General features: G+C 39.4%; 1 protein-coding gene across 4 annotated transcripts in view; it reads right to left on the reverse strand.

Moving 5' to 3' along the window:
* LOC121296048 (protein shisa-6-like) overlaps positions 1-22,729 on the reverse strand; it is a 117,790-nt gene extending 95,061 nt beyond the window's left edge. For 2 of the 4 annotated variants that reach the window (XM_041221205.1, XM_041221203.1), the window contains exons 1-3: positions 22,628-22,729; positions 21,183-22,146; positions 12,363-12,520 (exon numbers count right to left, since the gene is read on the reverse strand). In XM_041221205.1, the coding sequence (XP_041077139.1) occupies positions 12,363-12,520; positions 21,183-21,721 (697 nt within the window). In that variant the 5' untranslated portion in view covers positions 21,722-22,146; positions 22,628-22,729. The remainder of the gene's footprint in view (positions 1-12,362; positions 12,521-21,182; positions 22,147-22,627) is intronic. The other 2 variants (XM_041221204.1, XM_041221201.1) reach the window with 1 other exon arrangement.
* Positions 22,730-23,183: the final 454 nt, after the last annotated feature.

Here is a 23,183-nt window from a genome sequence, read left to right on the forward strand (position 1 = left end):
CACTGCTGCCCTCACTTCGGCTTGTGTTGTATGCTTTTCTCCCTTTGTCACAAAACGATCAATTTCACTTAGAAGCTGTTTTTCCCTGTAAGCGCACTATTGATACTGTTTTTAAGTTTTCTTGGGGTGGTGAAGAGGTGGGAACCACGCAATGTACGTGTGACGTGAACCACGCAATGTACGTGTGAAGTGCCACAGTTGCTAAGGAACATTAGCACGTTAAACAAAAGCTTTTTGCATTATTTTGTTTGAGTTATTTTTAAATATAATACATTTAAAATATATAATGTTATTTTTTTCAAATCATCCACCCTCTCTTAAAAAGAAAAAAAAAAAAAGGTACACACAGCTCACGCCTCCCTTGACACATTCCCGCACCTCCCTTGAGAACGGCTGCACTAAAGGGATCTCTAAATCCTGCAAGATCCTGTTATGGGAGGAATGCAGTTGGTGAAGTTTAAAGTATTCTTGTACACACAGCAATGTGAATAAAAACAGCACTATAGTGAGATTGCCAAAGTACACAAGAATTATCAGAGCTCAAAAAATGTATCTTTGCCCATAATGGCTGTGGTAGACCTTTGAATTTAGAAATACAGTCAACGCTCTTTATACCGCCAGGTAAGGGCCATGGGCAAAAGCTGGCAATAAGCGAGGGAAGCATCACAGTGAGGGTCAAAAAAACAAAAACAAAAAAAAAAACACACACACACAACCTACTATGTTCGCAATAAATTAAAACATGTTTTTTTTTTTGAGGAACAGATACTTAAAAAATAAATAAAAATGAATTTCACTGTTTGTGGCACAACTGCAAACACTTTTTTTTAAACGGAAAGTAAAAAAAAACTAAAACAAAAAAAAACCTATCCTGCTATTTACAAAACTGCAGCTTTTTTTTAAGTGAGCGTTCACTTGTGCAAAACTTGCACGTAAACAAACAAATCTCTCACCATTTACTGTGGTTTATAAAAGTCACTTATTTTAGTCTGAGTCAAGCTGTTGTCAGGTTAAACAAACCGACCCATTCCATCAAGGTAAGCCATTTGTTTTTATCCATCAGAATGTCTCCAATTGTCCTTTGATTAACAGTGTATGCCTCATTTAGGCAAGAAAACATTTGCTGACTTGCTTTGTTATGTTCAGATACATACAAAAAAATGTTCTTGTGCTCTGGTGTTAAATGTAGGGTTGACTCGCCATTTTGTACTTTCTGTTTTGCTTTGGGAGTGTTAATGACATTGGTATGAACGTTCAGTTAACAACAGATTAGGACCGCGAGTCAAAGGTTAACTGCATAACTTTGTTGTTTTAATTGGCCAAGATTATTTCGCTGGCGTTACAATGAGGTAAACGACAATGCTTATATTTGTTTGCTTGGCTTGGGAAGTTGGCAAACAGTGGACAGCGCGGTGGCGATATAACGGGGAAAAATGGCACTGTTTTATATTGGTGGCATTTGTTCAGAGAGAATAGCTGGCAGTATGCAAGGGTGGCGTTATAAAGGGAGGCGGTATAGCGCGGGACAACTGTACCAAATAAAACTTAAATTCAATGCCTTTCTTCTTTAATCTATCTTTTGACTTTCTCCACACTACTCAAGTGTCTATGTGCGTCCATTCATCCACCAAACAGTCTACAGAGCACTTCTTTCCAATCACACTATATATTTGGAGGCCTGTGGCCTTCCTACAGACCCCATTCTAAACCAGCACATGCTACTATACAGTATCTGAACAACCATTTGAAAGCAACTGCACCAAAAATAGGCCAGCAGAAACGAAAATGAGGAGATGACTCCACAAGCTTGCCTTGTTATCCTACAGTTCTATCACTCCCACACATGGAACATCATTGTGACCCTTTCCAGGCTTCAAACACATTTAAAGCTGGAATGCGATATCACTCTTACTACTACAATCAATCAATAAGCAATCTTGCTCCATCATCAAGCAAATCTCCAGTCTTGCTGTGAAAAGAAAAACTTAAACCGAAGTTTAACTGTCCGAACTGGAGAACGTTTCAGTCAACTTTTGAGTCACCTTTTAATCAAACACACGTCTTCAAATGCTTTCATTTTAACAAGCATGACATTGCAATATTTTTTTCATTGGATGAGGGGTTTGTCAGCCAAACATACTGTACGGTAATGATTTTCAAATATAAATGTCAAAGAGAAAATAGCTTAAAATGGCATTTAAATATCTGGGTTCTGTTGCTACAGTATTGAATTAGCACCTCACTTCCCTACGTGAGGAGTTCCCAGAACCTTTTTTTCTGCTGGAGTAGACAATTATAGTATCTTCCATTTATCAAGAAAACCCAAGCATTATTGATATAAATAATAAATCATACTAATAATAACAAATTATTAGGATTCATGTCGATATCTGATTAGCTCCTTATTCAAGGACAATCTTGACAAGCTAACTAAGATATACAATATGTATATAAGTGGGTATAAAGGAAAAATTATTTTCCTGTATTACTTTCAGTACAGTACATTTTTACTGCCTGTTAACTTAATTTTTGTACCTTAACATTACTCAAATAGCAGATCAGCAATAGCAAAGAGCAGGGATCTATGTTATTCAGAATAAGAGCCATGCCACACTACTGCATTTGGCCCAAATGTGATTCCACCCTAACTGCTACAGTAACTCTGTTAGGAATGCAGAGGTGTTCTCATTAAACCTATGAAGTTCACATGAAACGCTTCACATTTACTCAGAACTGCCTGATAACTTCTATTTGTTCAGTCAATCACAGATAATAAACTTCATGAGGGAAGAGAGCGGAACTAGCAGTTGTGAGCGAAATGAAAAGTAAACACGCAAAAGGCAGGTAGGCTGCTAAACAGAACCATTTCTGTGTCAGCTGAGCAGCCCGCTCCTCATTTTCCAAGGCTGTCTGCCGTAATTGGCCAACGGTATATTACCTTCTCTAAAGAGCTAGTCTGCTCAGAAGCTCTAACCCCCTTACCAAAGAGCCAGGCTGAAAATGATTATAATGAGAACTAACATCTGGGACATTTAAATGAGGCCTTCTGAACACTGAGCTTTGACACAGATGTAGACTTTAAGTAGCTCACATTAGTAATTGCTACAGTTTGCATATTAATTACAAAGCTTTTTTGTTCTACTCTGGAATTACAAAGCAGTTGCCAGTTTTGTGATTTATGCCCATTAAATAACATGTTATCCCCATTTACTGGCATGCCAATCACAAGAGTTTTAATGCATATGTGTCACATGATAGATTTCGAGCTTCTGATAGTATACAGAATAGCTACTACATTTTTGAAAACTATTACATCAATTAAATATGATGGGATTAATGCACAACTCCTCTAAAACATATATTGTCATATGGTGGTAAAAGCATGAAAATAAGTCATTGAATAAACAAGCAAATCCCAGAAAGAGATGGTTCATCTCTGACAACAACATAACTTATTTACAAAAAACTGTCCTGTATCTTGGTGTCCATTGTTCATATTTTGTTTTTTGTAAAAGAACAGGATAGCATTCGTATTATTTTTAAAGAGGAACGCTTGCTGGGGACAAACGTTGCTGGGATGTTTATTAGTGGGCTACTTTTTGTAAGCGATCTGTGTTGCTTTTCCACCATTCATTTAAGTGTAGTGGTATAAAATGAACTCAAATACAATAACCTTACATTACATGAAACAGGTGTGAATGCAAACCTAGTCAAAACTCAAGCAGACAGAGGAAGTGGTGTCAAAAGTAACACGCACAAACAGAAAAACACTATACGATACGATGGATATGACGAATCGATGCATCATTCCAGCCTTACTATGTAGCATTGTTTTATCACCAGGTAACAGGATTTGAATCAGTGAAAGGAAAGTGAACAGCAGAGACATATAAACTGAGTTATAAATAACAAGCTGATTTAAGATGAGATCAGTCTTTGTCATGAATAAATTACATTCATTGATCTTTTCTTTATATATTTTATTTAGAAGTGCTATATATAAACTTTACATTTTAAGATGCTTTTAAGATATCAGCTTTGTGTGCCCATCCAATAGTAATACAGGAGAGTGACCTGAATTTGTATAATATACTACAGGTGTGCAGAAACTTGTACCCGTGCTTGGAATTTACTATAAGACATATTTATTGGCACATATTCAGTAAATCTATTCATTAATGTGTTGATTTCAAAATAAGAAAAGCTGTCCTCCTTTCACATCTACAACTGAGTACCACTCAATGGAAATTAACTTCCATATTGACTGTTTTAAAAGCTGATTGGAAGACTATTTTCCACTCATCCGGGGCATTGACAATTTTTACTGGCATACAAGGCTGCAAACTGACTTTTCATTGATACCGGAATCAGATTTGATTTCATTTTCCTTCAAAATAATGATGTCTCTCAAGTATAGTTTTAACAAACAAAAAAATTACTCCCATATGAACCTTTGTGCTGTGAAAGAAAGTCTCTATAGACTTCTGACTGTGAGAAGCTATGGTCAGATTAAATTGAAATGTTGATCGCAAATTACACACAATTAAGACAACATGCAATCAAGCACATTTTTTTCCCCACAGATCACTCTTGTGATAATAGCTTTTGTTAGTAATAATGTTTTCAGTAAGAAATATTATTTTATAATGCAAGCAATTATAACAACACTTATTATTTTTATAACACGACCCCAGAACGGAAAGAGTGCCGGTACCAGCTTTATATAATTGTTATGGTAATGGATCATTTACTTACTTTGAAATACTATTTAAGTGAAATAAATATATTGCTAGATTCATATGTATGCATATACGCTGGAGGGAATGTTTCAGTCTGGCGCCCGCCTTCAAAACAAAGGATGTCACTGAGCCGCAGTGCATGCTGGAACATGAGCCAGTCGAGCGTTTACACTGACAGGATCAAATGCTACCAATGCATCCTGACTGCGCGTTTACATTGCCATTTCTGTAAATGTGCCTAATGAGCCTCTGATAGCCCATCAATGTTCAATGTTACCCCAATACACATTGCAAATGGATCACTGAAGAAGCAGGACAGAAAAGAGTGTTTGGATACTGCAAATTTTTACCAAACAAGATTTTGATGCAGCAAAGACAGACAATGCGGTAAGTGCTGTGCATATTTTGAAAAGCGCAGGATCTGTGTGATTTGTGCCAGCACTTACACTTTTTAAACAATTGGAAATGAAACCCATCATGTTCAAATGTTTATGTATACATGTCATTTCAATTACAGTATGTCTGTATATAAAAGCATAGCTTCAGTTGTGCTTTGTTATCTAGGCAATATAAACCCATTTATTAAAAAAAGAATGATACTTATTTGCATCGTTTTAGCTGTACAGTTTTGTATGTATATTATATGCCTGTATAAACACAAATTTACTTTCAAATATTTGTTTATTTCATTTTTAAGGATGCGCAGTATGTACTATGTCTGTATATAAACACATTTCTGTTCAAATGTCCATTTATTTACAATGTTTCGGTTGTGTAGATGGTTTACATGATGTTCCTGAATAAAACAATGACTTATGTTCAATTATTTGTCCTTTCAATATAATATGTATGTTATTTTTGATATGCCGGTCAAATTGACCGGTCATGGTTGTTCTAGATATGGTTGTTCTAGATATGCCTGTAAACGCGGTCATTCTAGTGTTAATAGCTGAATATCTTTGCCTACAAGGTCTAAAAGCCAGACACATCAGTTGACTACTAACAAGTTCTGGTTTTGTCTAATATAATTTTAAAATAGAATAACCCTACCTCTCTGTTTTACAGTCCATGTTTCAAATTCCAAGCATTGCCTGAGGTACTGTGATCATTATGAATACGATTTATGAAGCGGGTGACAACCATATTGAATAAGAGACTCAATGATTCAAGGTTCAGGTCACGAATAGAGATTGATTGTAGTGCGTTGCAGTACACAGGAAACTCAATCTCTGGATGGCTCGACGCCCCTTAAATAGAATATGAGACTGGGGTTGTGGCTCATGGATATTTAACTGTTCTAATCAGAACACTCTGGCTGGTCTAGATAAAATAATCTGCAATGCATATTTAGAAAGTGACGTCACTGTTGTTAGTTTTCATTGATTGTCAAACAGGCAGCAGATATGTTGTTTGCTATTGACTACCAAATGGCTGTATGAACAATCAATGATCAAGTCTTTATACAAATGAAAATGTAGAGCCTTGCATCCAATTTGTCACTACCTCTTACGATTTAGTTCAGAGCATCCCAATAGTATCCTGTGTCCTTGGTAACCTTTTTTTTTATTTTAGTTCATGCAAAACTCATATCTACAGCCATTGCTAACAAGCCATCACAGGATCAGCCTGCGATTGCTGTGATGTTAAAGATTATGTTCAGTTGTAGCAGGTGTCACACATGTGTTTATTAATAATGAGAAAGTGTCAAGATGAGACAGCAGATCCCAATATATGATGCAGCACTGTAATTAGTCCCATAAACATTAGTGGGAGAACATTAATGATTCCTACAGCCGTTTTGTTTCGTCATATTTTGAACACATGCAAAAGAGTTAAGCATGAAACAGTTTAGGAGAGAAACAAATTATACAATTATGCAATTATAATTTAGATACTGTTGGAAACAATTTGTTTTCCTACTAGGGATTGTTTTTAATTTGAACAATCAAGTGTACAGATTAAGCCACTATGGATACGATCCATATTTTTTGTGTTTAGATTGTAGAACATCCTTAAATCAAAGCAAGGGGATAGTTAAATAAAAAGGACATGTATTTCCTGTCTCAAAGGTAATGTTAAATGAAAGAGTATTGTATAGATTTATGTTCCAGAACATGTATTGTACATTTATTTTAATATTTGTCTGAAGGCACTGCCAAAAGTGGTGTTAAACCATGTGAGTACCAATAGAAAATTTGAGAAAGAGGTGTTGCTTTCTGAGAAATACAAATATTGTGGATGTACAATCACAATTGGAAACATCAGAATTTCCATCCCCTATTCAAAAAGCAAGAAGGTACTACCACATAGGAGATGACCACAAAACATTCAAACAGAATGTCTAGCTTAAAAGAAAAAGTGAGAGACAGCAATAACCTATACTCTTGAGTTGAATTACTTATACACATGTAATTAAATGAGTCTCATAGCTTTGTGTGCTAATGAGCAAATAACAGAAAAAGGCTGGTATGCAAGAAGATTTTCTGTTTGTTGACAGAGACAGCAGATTCTGGCAGATCACTGTAATCAACAAGTAGTCAATGGTCAATGGCAAATCCCAGAGCTGTCGGGCTGTCGGGTAATCAAGAGAACCGTCTATGTTTAATTATCTGCTTATAGATTTATGAGTACACCTGCTTGAAACCAGGTTTTTCATGATTATCTATGTAACTGTATAAACTTGTCTATAAACACTTAATATTTCATTATATGATATGTGTACTTATATAAGCCGAAAATCATAAGTGAATTGCATTCAAAAATTTCATTTTTAAATGAAAATGTAAATCTTGTCAATTTCAATGAAATGGTCACCCAAAGCAAGGGGATTTCAGTCTGAAGCCCAAGTCAGTTAAAAGTCTGAAATGTATATATATATTCTGCTGAAAAGAAGTTCCAGTTTATTCAAGTCATTGCCACCGACTATAAAGAAACTGGTAAAAGCCACCATTTTCTTTATTTCTTACAATTCATTATATATATATATATATATATATATATATATAGAGAGAGAGAGAGAGAGAGAGAGAGAGAGAGAGAGAGAGAGAGAGAGAGAGAGAGAGAGAGAGACTGACTTTCTACAGCTAGGCCAGATGTTTTACATACAGGAGTACCTTACAAGTACCCTAAAAATGTGAGCAAGGAATGAACAAATGAAGCACTGTTGCGGAAGCTGATTGACACTGTTACTTCAAGAAATGGCTTGATGAGGTTCTCGCTTCAATCAGTAAACAACAAAATGAGCAAGACATAACAAATGAACCTCCTCTTGTTTATAACATGTCTTCTGTTCTTAAAAAGTCACATGCAACATAACAGCTCCATGAATCTATACTGTTCAAATCTTTTAGAAAGTAAAACAAGAAAACACAGTATAATGCCAAACTAGACTAGCCTGATTGATTCATGTACACTGTAAAACATTTATTTTTAAACAAACACAGTTATGTGTTACATTAGGAAATACACACAAATGCTGTATTCCTTAATTTTAAACATTATGCATTCATTTTACGATTTTATAGTGTTAGATATTTTGAAAATCACCACTTAATAATTTTATAAAATTAATTAGTTCAGCAGATAATATATATATATATATATATATATATATATATATATATATATATATATATATATATATATATATATATATATATTGGCAAAACAACTGCTTTACTAAAAATACCCAATTCAGTAGTGAAACACATTGATCCTGTTAGGGCAATGGTTTTCAACCCTGGTCTGCTGCTTTCATTCCAACTGAGCTTTCATTACTTAACTAAGCCCTCAATTGAACTCATAATTTGCTTAATTAGGCCTCTTTAATTGTTTTCAGCTCTTAAACAGTTGGAGATTTCAACATAAATATAAAATGTTATAAATAACTTGAAATCTGCAACTTTTTAGGAGTCGAGAACAATTTAAAAAGTCTAATTAAGCTAATTATTAGTCCAATTAAGGGCTTAGTTAAGTAATTGAGAGCTCAGTTGGAATGAAAACCAGAAGACACAGGTGTCCCTGAGGACCGGGGTTGAAAACCACTGTGTTAGGGAAACAGATATGGTGGCAATGAAGTCTGTACTCATTCTGGTCTTTCCACCACTCATGCATGCAAATCAAAACATAGGATTTTCACAGCTACCACATTGCATTAACACAAAATCCAAAGAATATAAAAACGTTGCTAACATTTTTGACATGCAGTAGAGTTTTAATGACAATTCCGCAAATTTTTTGCACTTTCTAGCAAATGCACTGTAATGACAAAATAAACAAGCATCAATGAAATCCCTTTTGATCAGCGTCTAGCGCATTCCTGTTTTATGTGTTATCTGTGCTGGGACTTGTTGTTAAGTAATATGCACTGGAATTCACTTAAACTAAAAGAACGGAAGAAACACCAAAGAGATCGGGGTGGCGATCTGAAAGATGTTTCAATAATTGGTGGCACTTCCTCCCTTGTTTTTCACTTCTTTATCTTTAAAACACTTTTGACATTGTCCACCTTCAACCAGATTGCTGTTGTCATCTGGCTGAAATTCAAAATAGTTTCACATCAAGCTTCTCTTCGCCAGGACTGCTGCAGTAATTTAATTTTCCCAGAACGTGCAGGGTAGCTGGTCACTTCCGCTAAGTGGAAATTGCTCCAGCCTCTGTTCCCCGAGTTGGCGGGGGGGGTTGCAAGCGGTGAGCCGAGGATAGATAATAATTGGGCACGCTAAATTGGGGAAAAACCAGGGTAAAAAATTGGAGACGACTAAATTTATAAAAAAAATTTAAAAAAACAGTGCCTAGCTTTAAAAAAAAAAAATGACTACAAATGAACCAGACAGAAAATAAACTGTTCCAGCGCAAGATAGATAGTTGTTTCCCCAATACATAAAAGGATATTGCCTCTGATCCTTAATCTCATTTTAAAAATTCAGTCGTGGAGGCTCAAAATATACAGAGGCTTGGCTTGAGTGTACAATGCAACTGCAAAAAGTCTCAGATCAGATTTTATACTAATCATTTCAACTCCTCTGTATTAATGGACCTCACTTGTTTACGTGAATATTACTGTGCATATTGAAAACCTCTGAATGCCCTTACATGTTGCCTCTATATCGAACTTATGTTTCACTTGATGCCAAACAATTAATTTGTTTGTTCATCCTCTGTTCATCTTCTGAATAGAAGTTGTGTGAATATTAACCTGCTTTGAGATAATCCTGTGAAATACAGTAGAAGGGAAAGGAAACCCCTGCTCTCCTTGATATGTAATTCCCATATGATGGTAACTTCAGAAGCTTTTTTTTGTTTGTTTTTAAATAGTAACTGTTGCTATGGTAACCCCCACTCTTTTTTATATCAGTGCTGTAGATAACAAGCTAATACTTAAATAACATTTCTTACCCTGGTATTGTACTCCTTACAATAGTATATTAATGTAACAAATAAGACCGCAGCACAATTCCATTCAGATGCTGCCAAATGTTTTATTAGTCAGCTTTCAAACACAGACAGTTGTTTCCACTTAATATTTTAAAACTTGATTTGCCATATCAAAATATTCAGTTGCATTGGAATCAGTGTATCTCAAATGACACTTATTTACAGTGTAATTCAACATACATATGTACACCCTTTCTAAAATCCAATAGGGCTGCAACGCATGGTACACTTTGACCTTTGAAGGTTCAGAACACATTACCAAAGGTAGTAATTTGCATAATTTACTGGTGACGTCACCATAGCTATTTGATTGAAAATCCTAATTTACAGGTAATCTATATAAATTGAATGAAACATTCACATGCGTTTTAAAAACACGTTCTATAGAACAGTAATCATGTTTTTATATTTTCAATACAAATAAAAAATACACATTGTGTGCGTACCTAAATTCAACGGTACTGTTGACTCAACAAAAACGCCACTATTGTCACAAAACTTCCGAGTATTTTGGAACGCGTCGTTGCATTCCTAAACTAAACGGTGAAATTTAAAATGAGCGATTCTGCATATCAGGTCTGCAGCTTCAGAATCTAAAAAGAATATTACAAACTCTTAAATACAAGTCTTTTATTAAATATGCTGCATTACTTTTTAGATGGATGTGCCTTCATGATACATCGACAATCACTTCTTTGCATTCTACTTTTTTTGTTCTTCTGGGCATTTAACAAAAAAATCTCAAACAGTAGAGGGGATTCGAAACATTTCTTTCAATACAGCTTACGCTATAGAACTGTTTGCTGTCGAGATGGTGAATAAAGAAATTAAAGGTTTGCCTCTTGATGGCACAAGCTGGAGGGGGGAGGGGCGGATGGTGCGCAGTTTTCAAAATTTAAATTATTAGTTTTAGTGTATATTTTGTATGTTTCAAATATGTTCTAGCACTTCTCTTACACTGTCTTCTACACTAGGTATTCAGTACATATTTTACTGAAGCACTACAACCGCTATAGGTACCCCCCAGTGCTTTGGATACTATACCCTGCTCCATACACGGCAGCGGCGCCATACAGAGTTACTGCGTATAACGATTTGGTAGTGGATTTTAATAAAACAACTTTTGTTTATGTAATATGCATTATACAAATCCAAACATCCAATTTTTGCATGCGAGTGACATTTAATGTGTGATTTATAGTATTCACACATTGTCAAACGGTTTCTGTTAACAAAAAAAAAAAAAAAAAAAGTTTGTGAATGCCACCTGACGAACCTTCGAAGGTTTAAAACTACCTTTGAATTCCTGGCTAGCGAACAAACATTTGAACACAGCCCTACAATCCACCAGTATTTTAATATTTTAGACCACAGCCCTCGCTGTCAGCCGTCTACCACATATTTCTGAAATGTTGACATAAAACTGTCCAAGTAAATCACTAGTGTGTTAACAAACACCTCAACTTTATCAAAGTGTTATATTGAATTGTATAAGAATGTATAAAGTAGAGTTCTTAATGGGGCTTTGTAGATTAATCATAAATCTACAACATACGGCAAAAAAAAATATCTTCATCGCATGCTTGCCTTTATTTGTTACAGGCAGCGGTTTCTGAATCCTCTGGTGCAGATACCTGGCATGTTGTGTCGTTGACCTCTCAATGTCTTTGTGCAATGATGTTGCAGTGCTAAAGAAACGGCAAGGCTTTACAGAACAATCAGGGGAAAGATATATATTCTGTTTCTGTTTGGATGCGTCAACTTGGACCAAACCAATTTGTTTAATCTAATTCGGTTCCCTTTTGTAATAAGATTTGTAAATGTTTTTCACTGCAGTTATGGGAGGATTCAACACTATTATCACATCTCACATTCACTGTTCTTGCGTTTGCTATTTAAATGACCATATTTCAAGTGTTTTACTCTTCAGTTACTTCATATAAAAAACATTTAGTAAAATAGAAACAAATAACAATGCATTCAAAAACAAGCATTAATCAACATGCATGTAGAGACTTGTTCCCATCTATAAAGACCACCGATCTAAAAGTAACTTTACCAGCAGACTTGACTATATTAAGTTTGACCTTAAGCACAGAACCAAGATATAGATATCCATAATCTCATGTAGTGTTCAGTGCTCACAGAAAATATAGTACTGTAATTAGAAGAAAAATAAATACATACCGTGGTTGCTTTTCATTGTACGGACTGGTGTGTAATGGTTTTTGGAAGTACGAACAGGTGTGTTTTCTTTGGATGATCCATCTATTGCCGTTATTTTTTCTCGCTCATAGTATGGTATAGGGCTGGCTCCTTGTTGCCTTAAAATGTCTGCAAGGGCTCTGGCAAAGCAATACAAAGTCAGAATTAGCATCCTGAAATGAGCCTGCTGAGAATTAGTATCACCTCTATTACACATTTTGTTAATTGGCAATAAATGACCCAACCCCAGTTGTTTGATATTCCTAGAACATGGACAATATTTTGGGGGTACCACTGCTACTCTGAGAGGCTTGATAATTACAAGCACTTGCATGTGTACATATATATATATATATATATATATGAAGAGCAGGGGTGGTCCAACACTTTTTCCTGGACACTGTAAATGAAATTCATAAGAGGGAGACAGAGGAACACTGAACCAGTTTGGTTCTTTGAAAATAGACCATGTTCGATAATAGATCTGTATTGTTGTGCTTGATTTCTAGAAATAGAAAAAAGAACATCATGTTGCCATAGCCCCTCGGTTGAAGAGGTTGATTGATGGTGTAAGATGTTTCTCTACCATGATGGGAATCTAGCGCAGGTTTGCGCCAAAAATATCTGTGCTTCCCTGTGTTTTTCTGCATACTCAAATACTTTTCTTGAAAAAAATGCAACGTGTACATTGCATCTCAAGATGCCTTCCTAATTGTCAATTTATAAATTTAACCTAAAACTCTAAGATTAATTTACCAGGACTGAACAAGTCAGCAACAGTAACAAGTTTGAAATGTTTCTTGAATTGATATTTCCTTCAGATTCAATAGGCAGTGTGCGAGAAAAAAAGTGTATTTCAATTTTTGACACTTATTCATGTCTAACTAATTTTCAGTTGGTTAATTATCAGTAATTTGCTGTTTTACCAATAGAACTACTTGAGTGACTAAAGTATGTCAATGTCATATATTTTAACTGATCTTGTTCACAGACAGATCTGACCTGATTTCCGGTTGTTCCAGTTGGATCATTTAGTTATTTCATGCCTTTACATTCACTGTCGGGAAGCCTGGCAGAAAATTGTGCAAGACTGTGAGGTCTTTAGCATTAGTGATATCCTATAAACATATCACCCCACATTGTCCTTGACTGATTATGCAGACACTTACATGTTAATGGTAACCTGTGTATAGGAAAGACGTCTGTTTTGTTCAAATAAATAAACGTTAATTTAAAATACCTAGTGGTGAGTTTATCAACTGCACTGTCAACTGGTGTAACTGTCTCTACATTTGACCTTATTTGAAAATCAAACAAAAATATTGAGATAAAAAAATGTGTACATTTTTGAATTGAAAAATGCACTAGAAGTAAAGTAAGACAATGTAATCTAACCTGAAACCTACAGTGAAAAGTGAGATGTGTTTAAATAATCTCTACATAATGTAGGATGCAAGCACATTTGGATTGGAAGTTTAGCTATCAGTCTAATCCCATGGCTGAAAACATGTAGTGGAAACATTTCAAACACCTATATTACTGCTTGGCATTAGAATTTACTGTATTACTCTTTATACAGATATTTTCCTGGCAGGTTCATTAAAATAATTTTTTAAGACTATTTTAATTATCTAAATAGTGGCAGATCTTAAAACCACCACTCTAAACATATTAATTGGATTTTGCGCTAACCTAATTTACTGTATTTTTACTGTAACTAGTAATGTTAATGAATTAGTCAATATCATATCACCCTGCACACCTCACCTTACAGAATATTGTGTGCCCTATTAAAAACAAAAGTGCATCCGGAGAAACTTAGCCAGTAGCATTAAGGGATCCTGAAGATTCAATATTGTAGCCGTTCAATATTAATATCATGTGGGTGTCTCGTTCTATATTGTAAGCCTATCCAAAGAAACAATTTCTCTGTTTTTTTTTATGTTTTTTTGTTTGTTTAAATTATTATTAACAGAACTGTTTAACCTACTGTCGTTTGGCACAGGTAAAGCAGTTTGCAATTCATTATGTTTGCATGAAGTTTGTAGGGTGATCCATTTTACAAATTGTACCATGCCTGTGTGTGTGTATATATATAGATAGATAGATCCATAGATAGATATTGTAATGGGCTCGCCATTCCCACCTGTTGGTGGACTGTGTGCCGTGCCCGGAGCCAGCCTACCACAAATATGCTAATGAGCAGCAGAGGACACTGAGAGTAGAAAATAGGGTAAGCAAAAGACTGTCTTTATTGCCGTCAGCATTTTTACAAAAAAGTGTTATCCTTCTTAAAGTAGTACTGTAGTATGGAATAGAAGTATTAACATTCCTTCAGTGCACCACAAGGAGGACTGAATCAGACAATTGTGCAGGAGATTTGACTACAAACTTTAAAATGCACGCTGGTTATCAAAAGAAGGTAGATAACTGCACAACGTGCTGGAACTGTTCGAGATGCTAATGTGTATTCCACAACAGCAGAAAAGTTAATGACATGCGGTGGTCTGCATAATAAAAAGCAAGTGATGGGTAAATTCTATTTGTATGTCTTCCAATCATTTCATTAGTCTATTGAGATATTCAGAAAGTATAGTGAAAAATATCACACATACCACAACAGGTACCAAAGGCATCATTGTTTTGATCACAGTAATGAACACTAGCAAATTATGTTAACGCAAGTTCTGTGTAAATGGGGGTAAGCCGCCAAACTGCCGACACAGAACTGTCAATATGGTTGTGTGTAAAAGCTAAATTTAAAGCTTTGGTGTGTGTCTCCAGTAATTCCCGTGCTTGCTACACTGGTGTCAGAGCGGGATGGACACTCTGATACACGCCTGCCAATCCTCTGCTGGGACAAGGAAGCTGAGGCCCAGAGGCTGGTGGAGAAACAGCAGAGGGGCGAGTCTCACACCCTCTGAAAACCCGTGGCAGTGAACTCTTGCTGCCGCAGGTAGAAGCCAGCAGCCAAGCGGGCCACCTCAGGAGAGGCAGTGAAGACGTCAACAAGGCAGGTTGCCTCAGGAGAAGCCACTTAGAAGGTGCCAATGTAGAAAAAAACAGCAGCCGAGCGGGCTACCCCAGGAGAGAGGGCGATAACGGCACTGGTGAGGATGAGGACGGTGGCAAGCAGACCCAAGGCGGAGGGAACAGTGACTAGCCAGTGCGACCCCAGGCCTTCGTCGGCCGGCCAGCAAATGTACCATCAAGGCAGGTCACTGCGACGGGACTTCGCCCTGGGAAAAAACTGGAAGCCAGAAGAACAGGTAGAGCAGCTGGCGGCAGTGCTAGAAGGGAAGGCGCTGCAAGCATTGCTAGACTCAGAGGACCCGTGTGACCTCCACACCCTCTTCGCAGCTCTCCAGCGCCGCTTTGGAAAAGTGGAGCATGCCATCGGCCTGCACCATTGCCTTGCCACACAAAAGAGGACCAGTGGCAAGAAGCTTGGGGTACACGGTGGGGGGTATCCAGATTTATCACCAGCCACACAAGAAGACCTGGCGATGGAGGCATTCAATCGTGGCGTCAGCCCCACTGCTCTCTGACAGCAGGTCCAGCTTGCTGTCCCAACCTCCCTAGAATAGGCTTTGGGCCATTCTTGAGGAGTTAGAGTGAGACCAGACCTCCAGAGTATGCTTGATCAGGAAAGAGGAGAGCAGCGACAGAGAGGAAGACACCGCTGCTGTCAGGGAAATCATGCCTGCAAGATTCTGCTGGAACTGCAGGAGCCCTGGTCACCTACAAGCCCAATGCTGCCACTGCTACCCAGTACCGTCTGAACCACCCAATATACAACCGCCAGTAAACGAAAGCGGCACGGTATAGTCAGTGAACTGCCATTCCACCACCTTCCTTCCCCCTCCTTCACAGACAATAGACAAGAAAGACGCAGTGGCGATTGTGTGCCATATTGGCCAGAGTAACAGACTGCACACACCCTGCCTCCTAAATGGGGTCCAGTGCAAAGCCTTGGTTGATACTGGCACTACCACTTACATCCTGCAGCCCAGTGTCCTCCCAGAGAGCGTGATGGATGGCTGGGAGGCTGGACGCCAACCAAAGTCCACCTTCGCACTGTCACCGGCCAGGTCGCTTCCATGCTAGGTTGACGGCTCCTCGACGACCGGCTCAGAGACTGCATGATCCAGCACGAGTTCTGGCTGGCAGAAATACAGGATCGCTGCATCCTGGGTCTGGACCTCCTGACCAAAGTGGGAACCACCATCGACATGCCTGTCTGATCCCGGGTTGGGGGGAGAAAGAGGGGAATCGCTGTACGGCAGCCATCGTGATGCATCGCCAGAAGAGGGTGGCTCATCGGACTCGGCGAGGCAGCCCCAGAACCTCCCAGAAGCAGATGATGGCATATCAGCGAAGGAATCAACGAGGGCTGCAACCACCTCTGCCCCATCCCCTGTAACACTTTCACCACCTCATGCAACCACTAACAATGGAGCACAGGACTGTAGGACATCGGCAACTGTAACAACCAGGACAACTGATGCGGTGGAAATGCTGTGGCAGAGGAGTAAAGAGGATCTGCCTTAAGGATCTCAGGACCAATTATGGTAGGTACTGAGGGGGTATTTCGCTGCGAATACAGAGGGCTGTGGAACCTGCTGGATTATCGTAAACTGAATGCAGTAACCCACAACAACTCGTACCCCCTCTTCAGAATCATCGAGGCCCTGGACTGCATCACAGGCTCTCGCTGGTTCAGCTCCCTTGACCTGTGTACCAGATACTGGCAGGTAGCTCCTGAGGCACGGCGTCAGGGCAGATGGCATTGCCACAGACCCTGCTAAAGTAACTGCAGTAAAGAACTGGCCGGTCGCCAGGACTGTGGTGGTGTGTAGCTTTCTGGGCCTGGCATCTTACTATCGTCGCTTTGTGAAGGACTTTTCGCCACTGCGAAAACAAAAAAGGGGGCTGGTTCATCTGGGACACCGACTGCACAGCCGTCTTTGGAGAATTGTGAGAAGCCCTTGTGAAGGCCCCGGTCTTGGCATTTCCCGACACCCAGAAACTATTCTTCCTGGACATGGACGCAAGCAACGCGGGGATCAGGGGCGGTGCTGGTCCAGGAGGGCCTGGACAGGGAACAAGTAGTCATGTACTACAGCCAAGCTGTTAGTAAAACAGAACGGAACCATTGTTTGACTCGCCGGGAACTGTTGGCTGTAGTATGGATCATGCATCCCCGCAGTGGCTGCTCAACTTCTGCAAGCCTTAAGGACAAGTGGCTCGCTGGACAGAAGCACTGCAGGGGTAAGACTACTCCATCCAGCACCGAGCTGGACCCCTGCACAACAACACCGATGCACCTGCTCCTCTGAGAACTGTTAGCACTGCCATTGGATGGAGGAGCAGGAGATACAGCGATCCTTGGACGAGTGGTTAAGTGCTGTCACTGTAGTTGTGGAGGTCCCGCTCAAGTTGCCAGAGGGGGAACTCCAACTTCAGCAGGGTCTGAACGCTGAGCTGGTGCCACTGATCCACTGGTTAGATGAGGTGTCAGCCCTCTCCCTGGACGTAAAAGTGCTGGTGGCACAATGGGAATGTTTGAACCTCCAGGGAAGTGTACTGTACCTTGCCTTGACAGACCCTGCAACAGGACAGAAGCGGTTGCAAGTGATGGTTGACCAAGCTGTCCGGGAGACCGTCCTGTGAATTGTGCATGGTGGACCGGCCACTGGACACTTCAGCATCGCCAAGACCCTGGAGCAGGCTCCGGTAGTGGTTCCACTGGGGGCGGTGCCGCGGTGACGTGGAAACCTATGTGTCGTTGAGACTGGTGCACTGGCTATGGATTACTTTACCAAATGGCCAGAGTCGTATGATGTTCCTGGATGGAGTCTCTGCTAGACAGGATGTTCTGCCAGTTTGGGGTTCCAGAGGAGCGATACCAACCAGGGGCGGAACTTTGAAGTGCAAGTGCTTGGTGAGGTGTGTAGGTGGCTGGTTATAAAGAAAACCTGGACAACACTGCACCACCCACAGAGCGACAGAATAGAGGTTGCCACCCAGCTTGCCATGTGGATTTCCCAGTACCAACATGACTGGGACCATTTCTTGCCTTTGGTCCTAATGGCCTACCGGACAGCAGTCCAGGACCTCACGGCGTGCACACAAGCAGCGCTTATGCTTGGAAGAGAGCACCACACAGCAGTTGATCTTGTGTTCGGCAGGCCGTCCCAGCTCCACACCCCAAAACCGGCAGGCTCGGAATACCTCCAGCAGATACAAGACCGACTGGATACCGCCTATGCTTACTTTTGGAAGCACCTCACGTCGGCTGGTCAGCGCCAGAACCGGGCGTACGATACCCGCTGCGGGGCCGGGGGTTCAGGCTCAGGTGCAGATCTGGGTCTACTGCTCCCAGCGACCCAAGCTGGCCAATCAATGGGAGGGCCCCTGTGCTGTTCTTGAGAGGCTCTCCAAGGAGACTTACCGAGTGCGACTGTGGACCCGGAACCGAGTGGTCGTACTCCACCAAGACTGTTTGGCACCATACCGCCCAGGAACAAACCTGTTGCCCGCACAGCCAGCTCCCGGAATAGGGAAAGCGTTCCCTCCTCGCCTGCCTGCCCACCAGCCCACCGGCTCACCACAATCAACGGGGTTGCCAGCTGGTAATCCAGGTAGGAGCTCTCTGGTTCTGTCTAACCCCCAGCCCACTGCACCTGCTCGTAGGTGCGGCCAGCAGTTCCGTCGGCCGCCACCGGGACTCTCTGACTTTATCCAAACATTTAGTGTTGGGCCTACGGGATGTTCGGCACTGAGGTGGGGACTGTGTAATGGGCATGGCTGGACTCTCTCACCATCGCTACCTGTTGGCAGATTGTGTGTCGTGTCTGGAGCCGACCTTCCACAAATATGCTAATGAGCAGTAGAGGCTGCTGAGAGTGGGAAATAGGGTAGGGGAAAGACTATCATTATTGTTGTTATAATTTCTTGTGATTATTGTAAGTGCCCCTAATATTTATTTTGCCATACCCTGTAACTTGAATTTTTCCTGTATTGTTTTATGTAGTGTGTGAATGTAGTGTGGGTAAAGGGCTGTCAGTGCGTGTGTCGTAGTGTATGTATGGTGCTGACTTGCTGTTGGCTGCCTAATAAAACCGCATTGTACCTGAAAGCTTTGATGTGTCTCTATTAATTCCCATGCTCACTACACTATATAGATACACTCGTTAGGAATATGTCCAGGAATTTTTTGGCAAATACTTTGTTTGTGTGCAGGGTGTCGCGAATTCTTATCATTTCGCACAGGTAGAGTACACCAACAACCCAGCTTAAATTTAAGGTCCTCTCATCTAAACTGGAAGCGATGACAACTCTTAATAAGACACACCCTAACACACTACAGAATACCTTCATTAACATGAGGGTACAATATCGGTAAATATTGTGAATGGAAATATACTTAAGGATAATCTGAAGTTATTATTAGAGTAAAGTAACTGTGTGCTACTTAAATATTCTATGACTCGACTGATGCTGCATGGTTTAAGATTACCCAAATACCTGATCCAACCTGAATGGAACTACAAACTGACACAGTACTTCAAAGATTCAGTTAGGTTATCAGGTTCGTAAAAAGAACAGGAAATGTTTTGGAGTCGGAACTGAGTCCAGTGTTTTATGGTATGTTTCATTTAAGATCATGAAGACGTTCTATTAAAGAATCATGGTATTTAATTTGGGGTGGGGGTGCTTTTGATAGATGCAGGCCCTCTAGTTATTTGAGATACATGTCTGTGGTCACTACTGTTTGTATTTTACATGAAACATAGCAATCAATTCAAACACTAATAGGTGTCAATACTCATTCTCATGATCAGAGCTATACTGGACATGAGGGCAGTAAATTATATAGTAGGGAGATAACATTCACTGAATTAACTATATCTAAAAATATATAGATACTGGCTATCGTTTTGTCAGAAAACAATACTACTTTCTTTAATATTAAACTTGAGGTATATAACTACAGTACCTAATCAATATTTACAAATAATATACAGTACAGTATATGGATAGAATCTTCTTAGCCTACATTGATGGTAAAATGAGTAAATACATAGTTCAGCTTGCCGCTGTATTCAAAACTGTCCTACCTGGACAGCGGATACTGGCTTCAACAAACTTCCAAACTCTATTCGCTTGTAAATTATTTATCCAATCCTGCCTGTTTTTTTTTTTTTTTTTTTTTTTTTTTTTTTTTTTGTTTTTTGGGGTTTTTTTTCTGCTTTTTCTGTTTCAAGAATCAAAACACAACTTTAAACGCATCTTATAATTAATTGTTTGAATACTTTTGAAGCACAAAACACAAGTGTGACCAAAAGTTAATGTATACTGAGATTATGTTAAATTCTTCAACATTTGTTTTTACAGTGAATGGTTTACATGCTTTTTCCAGGTACATTAATGTGTACATTCCTATAATGTTAAAACTGAATTTTATGTGTTTATTTATATATTTATTTGCTCCAGATTTTGTCAAATCCTGCACTGTACGTACAGTACTATGGGTTACTGGAACTGAATCGCTAACCATGAATTATGTTATAAAATAGTACGAAATATATAATATGTTAGAATATTTCCCTATATAATTTATAATATTGATAACGCAAAGGGTTTACTGAAAACAGTATTATTTACATTTACTGCAGCAAAACGTGCACCGTTCTGGGTAACACTGATTTTATTTGACTACAAGTTACAGAATACAGACCACAGTTGATATTTGATAAGTCGTTAAATATTGCCAAATAAGCTAAAAAAATGTTTTACCTGTGAACATTCATTTCCTGAGGTGGTCGTGTTGCTTTATCATAAGCAACTTTTGCGGCGACTCCAGCGATGATGACAAAAATGATTACACCGCAGGTGATGTAGACTGTTGTGTTGGTTTGATCCAAATTGGGGTCATAACTATTGTCTGTAGGCTCTGGCGGTCCAGGCACAGTGGGTTGGATCCAGTCCGGACTTGCAATATTCCTACAGCTCTTTTGATCGATTCTTTTCACTTTCTCATCACAGCAGAAGCGTAGGTAACAACTCCCACAGCAGTAACGGTGGTTGGTGTTATTGCATTCAAATTCTTTATCAAATTGCCCGCTCACGTCGTAATAACCGAGGCACGTATCGTGTTCTGGTTTTAGCGGCTTAACCTTCCTAGGGGGTTCCACTGGAGCAATAACAGTGCTGTTGACCTCCTTCCCTTTCCGCCTCGGAGACCCGTTCTTGTTTCTTGTCGTTGTTCCCGCACAGAGCAGTACATTCAGGGGGTCCAAGTATATTAAAAGCAGCAGCACATGCTGTATCCCCATGGCTTAGTTATTTTTCCTTTCCTCCTCTTAAATCTTAAAGATTGTTTTTGTTCCAAGAAGCAAGAACCGATTAATCCCCTCTTGCTGCTGCAGCCCTGCTAAATAAGTCTTTTATCCACGGCTTCCCTCCAGATGCCCAACTCCAAATGTCACCTATCCACAAACTCAAAGAAGCCATCGTTTGAAGAGTGAAAATGATCTTACAAAATCCATTGTATTGTGCAGTGTACTGCAGGTGTCATTTGTCTTTCTTTTTTTTTTCAACAAAGTTCTTCAGCTCTGCTCAGCAACGTATTACTGGATGGATCACATACCATATGTTACTCTTTTCAGTTTAGAAATTGGGCGTTATACTCCCCTTTCGAGTTCAGGGTTGTGCCACACAAGAACATTCAGTTTGATGAACGGAATTCTCAGTAGCTGTGCTGAATGGGAAACAAATCATAAAGCTGGTTACTCCCTTATACCTGTGTCTCAGATGCTAATGCACACTCTGGGAAACTTAAGCTATCGTTGCTTTCTTTAAATCAACCTCCTTGCTAAAAATTCACAAAAAAAAAAAGAAAGAAACACTGATTTCTCAATAAAAAATATCAGATGTGTTAACTTTAATATTGTTTTCAGATTTTTCTCAGTGTCGCTGGTTTATTAATTAAAACAGATTAAAGTCATGCTAAATAATATTAAAACAGTTTGCCTATAGTCGTTTCAAATATTGCAGCATGCATATTAAAAAAAATTCAATGTGCTACAAGCATCATTTATCCCCAGTTCTGCAAAAGCATGCATTTGAACTCAGGGAATTCAGAGTGAATAGCGGTATCTGCATTGGTTAAACCCTTTATGCAGCAAACTGCTAGCTATTTACAATTCCGACCCTCCAGAAACAAAAACTGCGGATAGTACCTTATATGTGTGTCATCGGGTCCTCTGCAACGGGAGAGGATTTACCAAGCTGGGCTTAAGAACCGGAGTGTTTCTGCACTATCACTGAATCAAGTGAGGATAAGTCTTCACCACAGCTCTTGCTCTGATCCGCCCCCGTCTCACTCTTACATCACTCCAACACCAACGTCACCAATACACCAGGTACCCGTTAATTACAAATCACTCTCCGGCAAGTGCGACGGGTTATGTCTGCAGGCTCAGTAACTGTATAGGAGTCCCTTTCATCGACGCGTTTCTTTTATTAAGGCAAAGGTGTTTGGCTTACCTTAACAAGCTTTGTGCCAGAGTGCTGCTTTAAAAAAAAAATGCAGATCTGCTTGCATGGACATTGAAGGATTGATGGATGTGCGCAGCGATATAGTTTTAAGATGGCATGTGCAGTCATGCAATACTAAAGTTTTGGCATAACATTTTGTTACATTATCTGGCCCCTCTGACATATATGAGTTAGACTTTAATCTGAATTGGCTACAAGTAGGATACTTTTAAGTAACTTAAAAATACAGTACACCAC

This window comes from Polyodon spathula, chromosome 21 (genome assembly GCF_017654505.1).
Source record: "Polyodon spathula isolate WHYD16114869_AA chromosome 21, ASM1765450v1, whole genome shotgun sequence".
NCBI lineage: Eukaryota > Metazoa > Chordata > Actinopteri > Acipenseriformes > Polyodontidae > Polyodon > Polyodon spathula.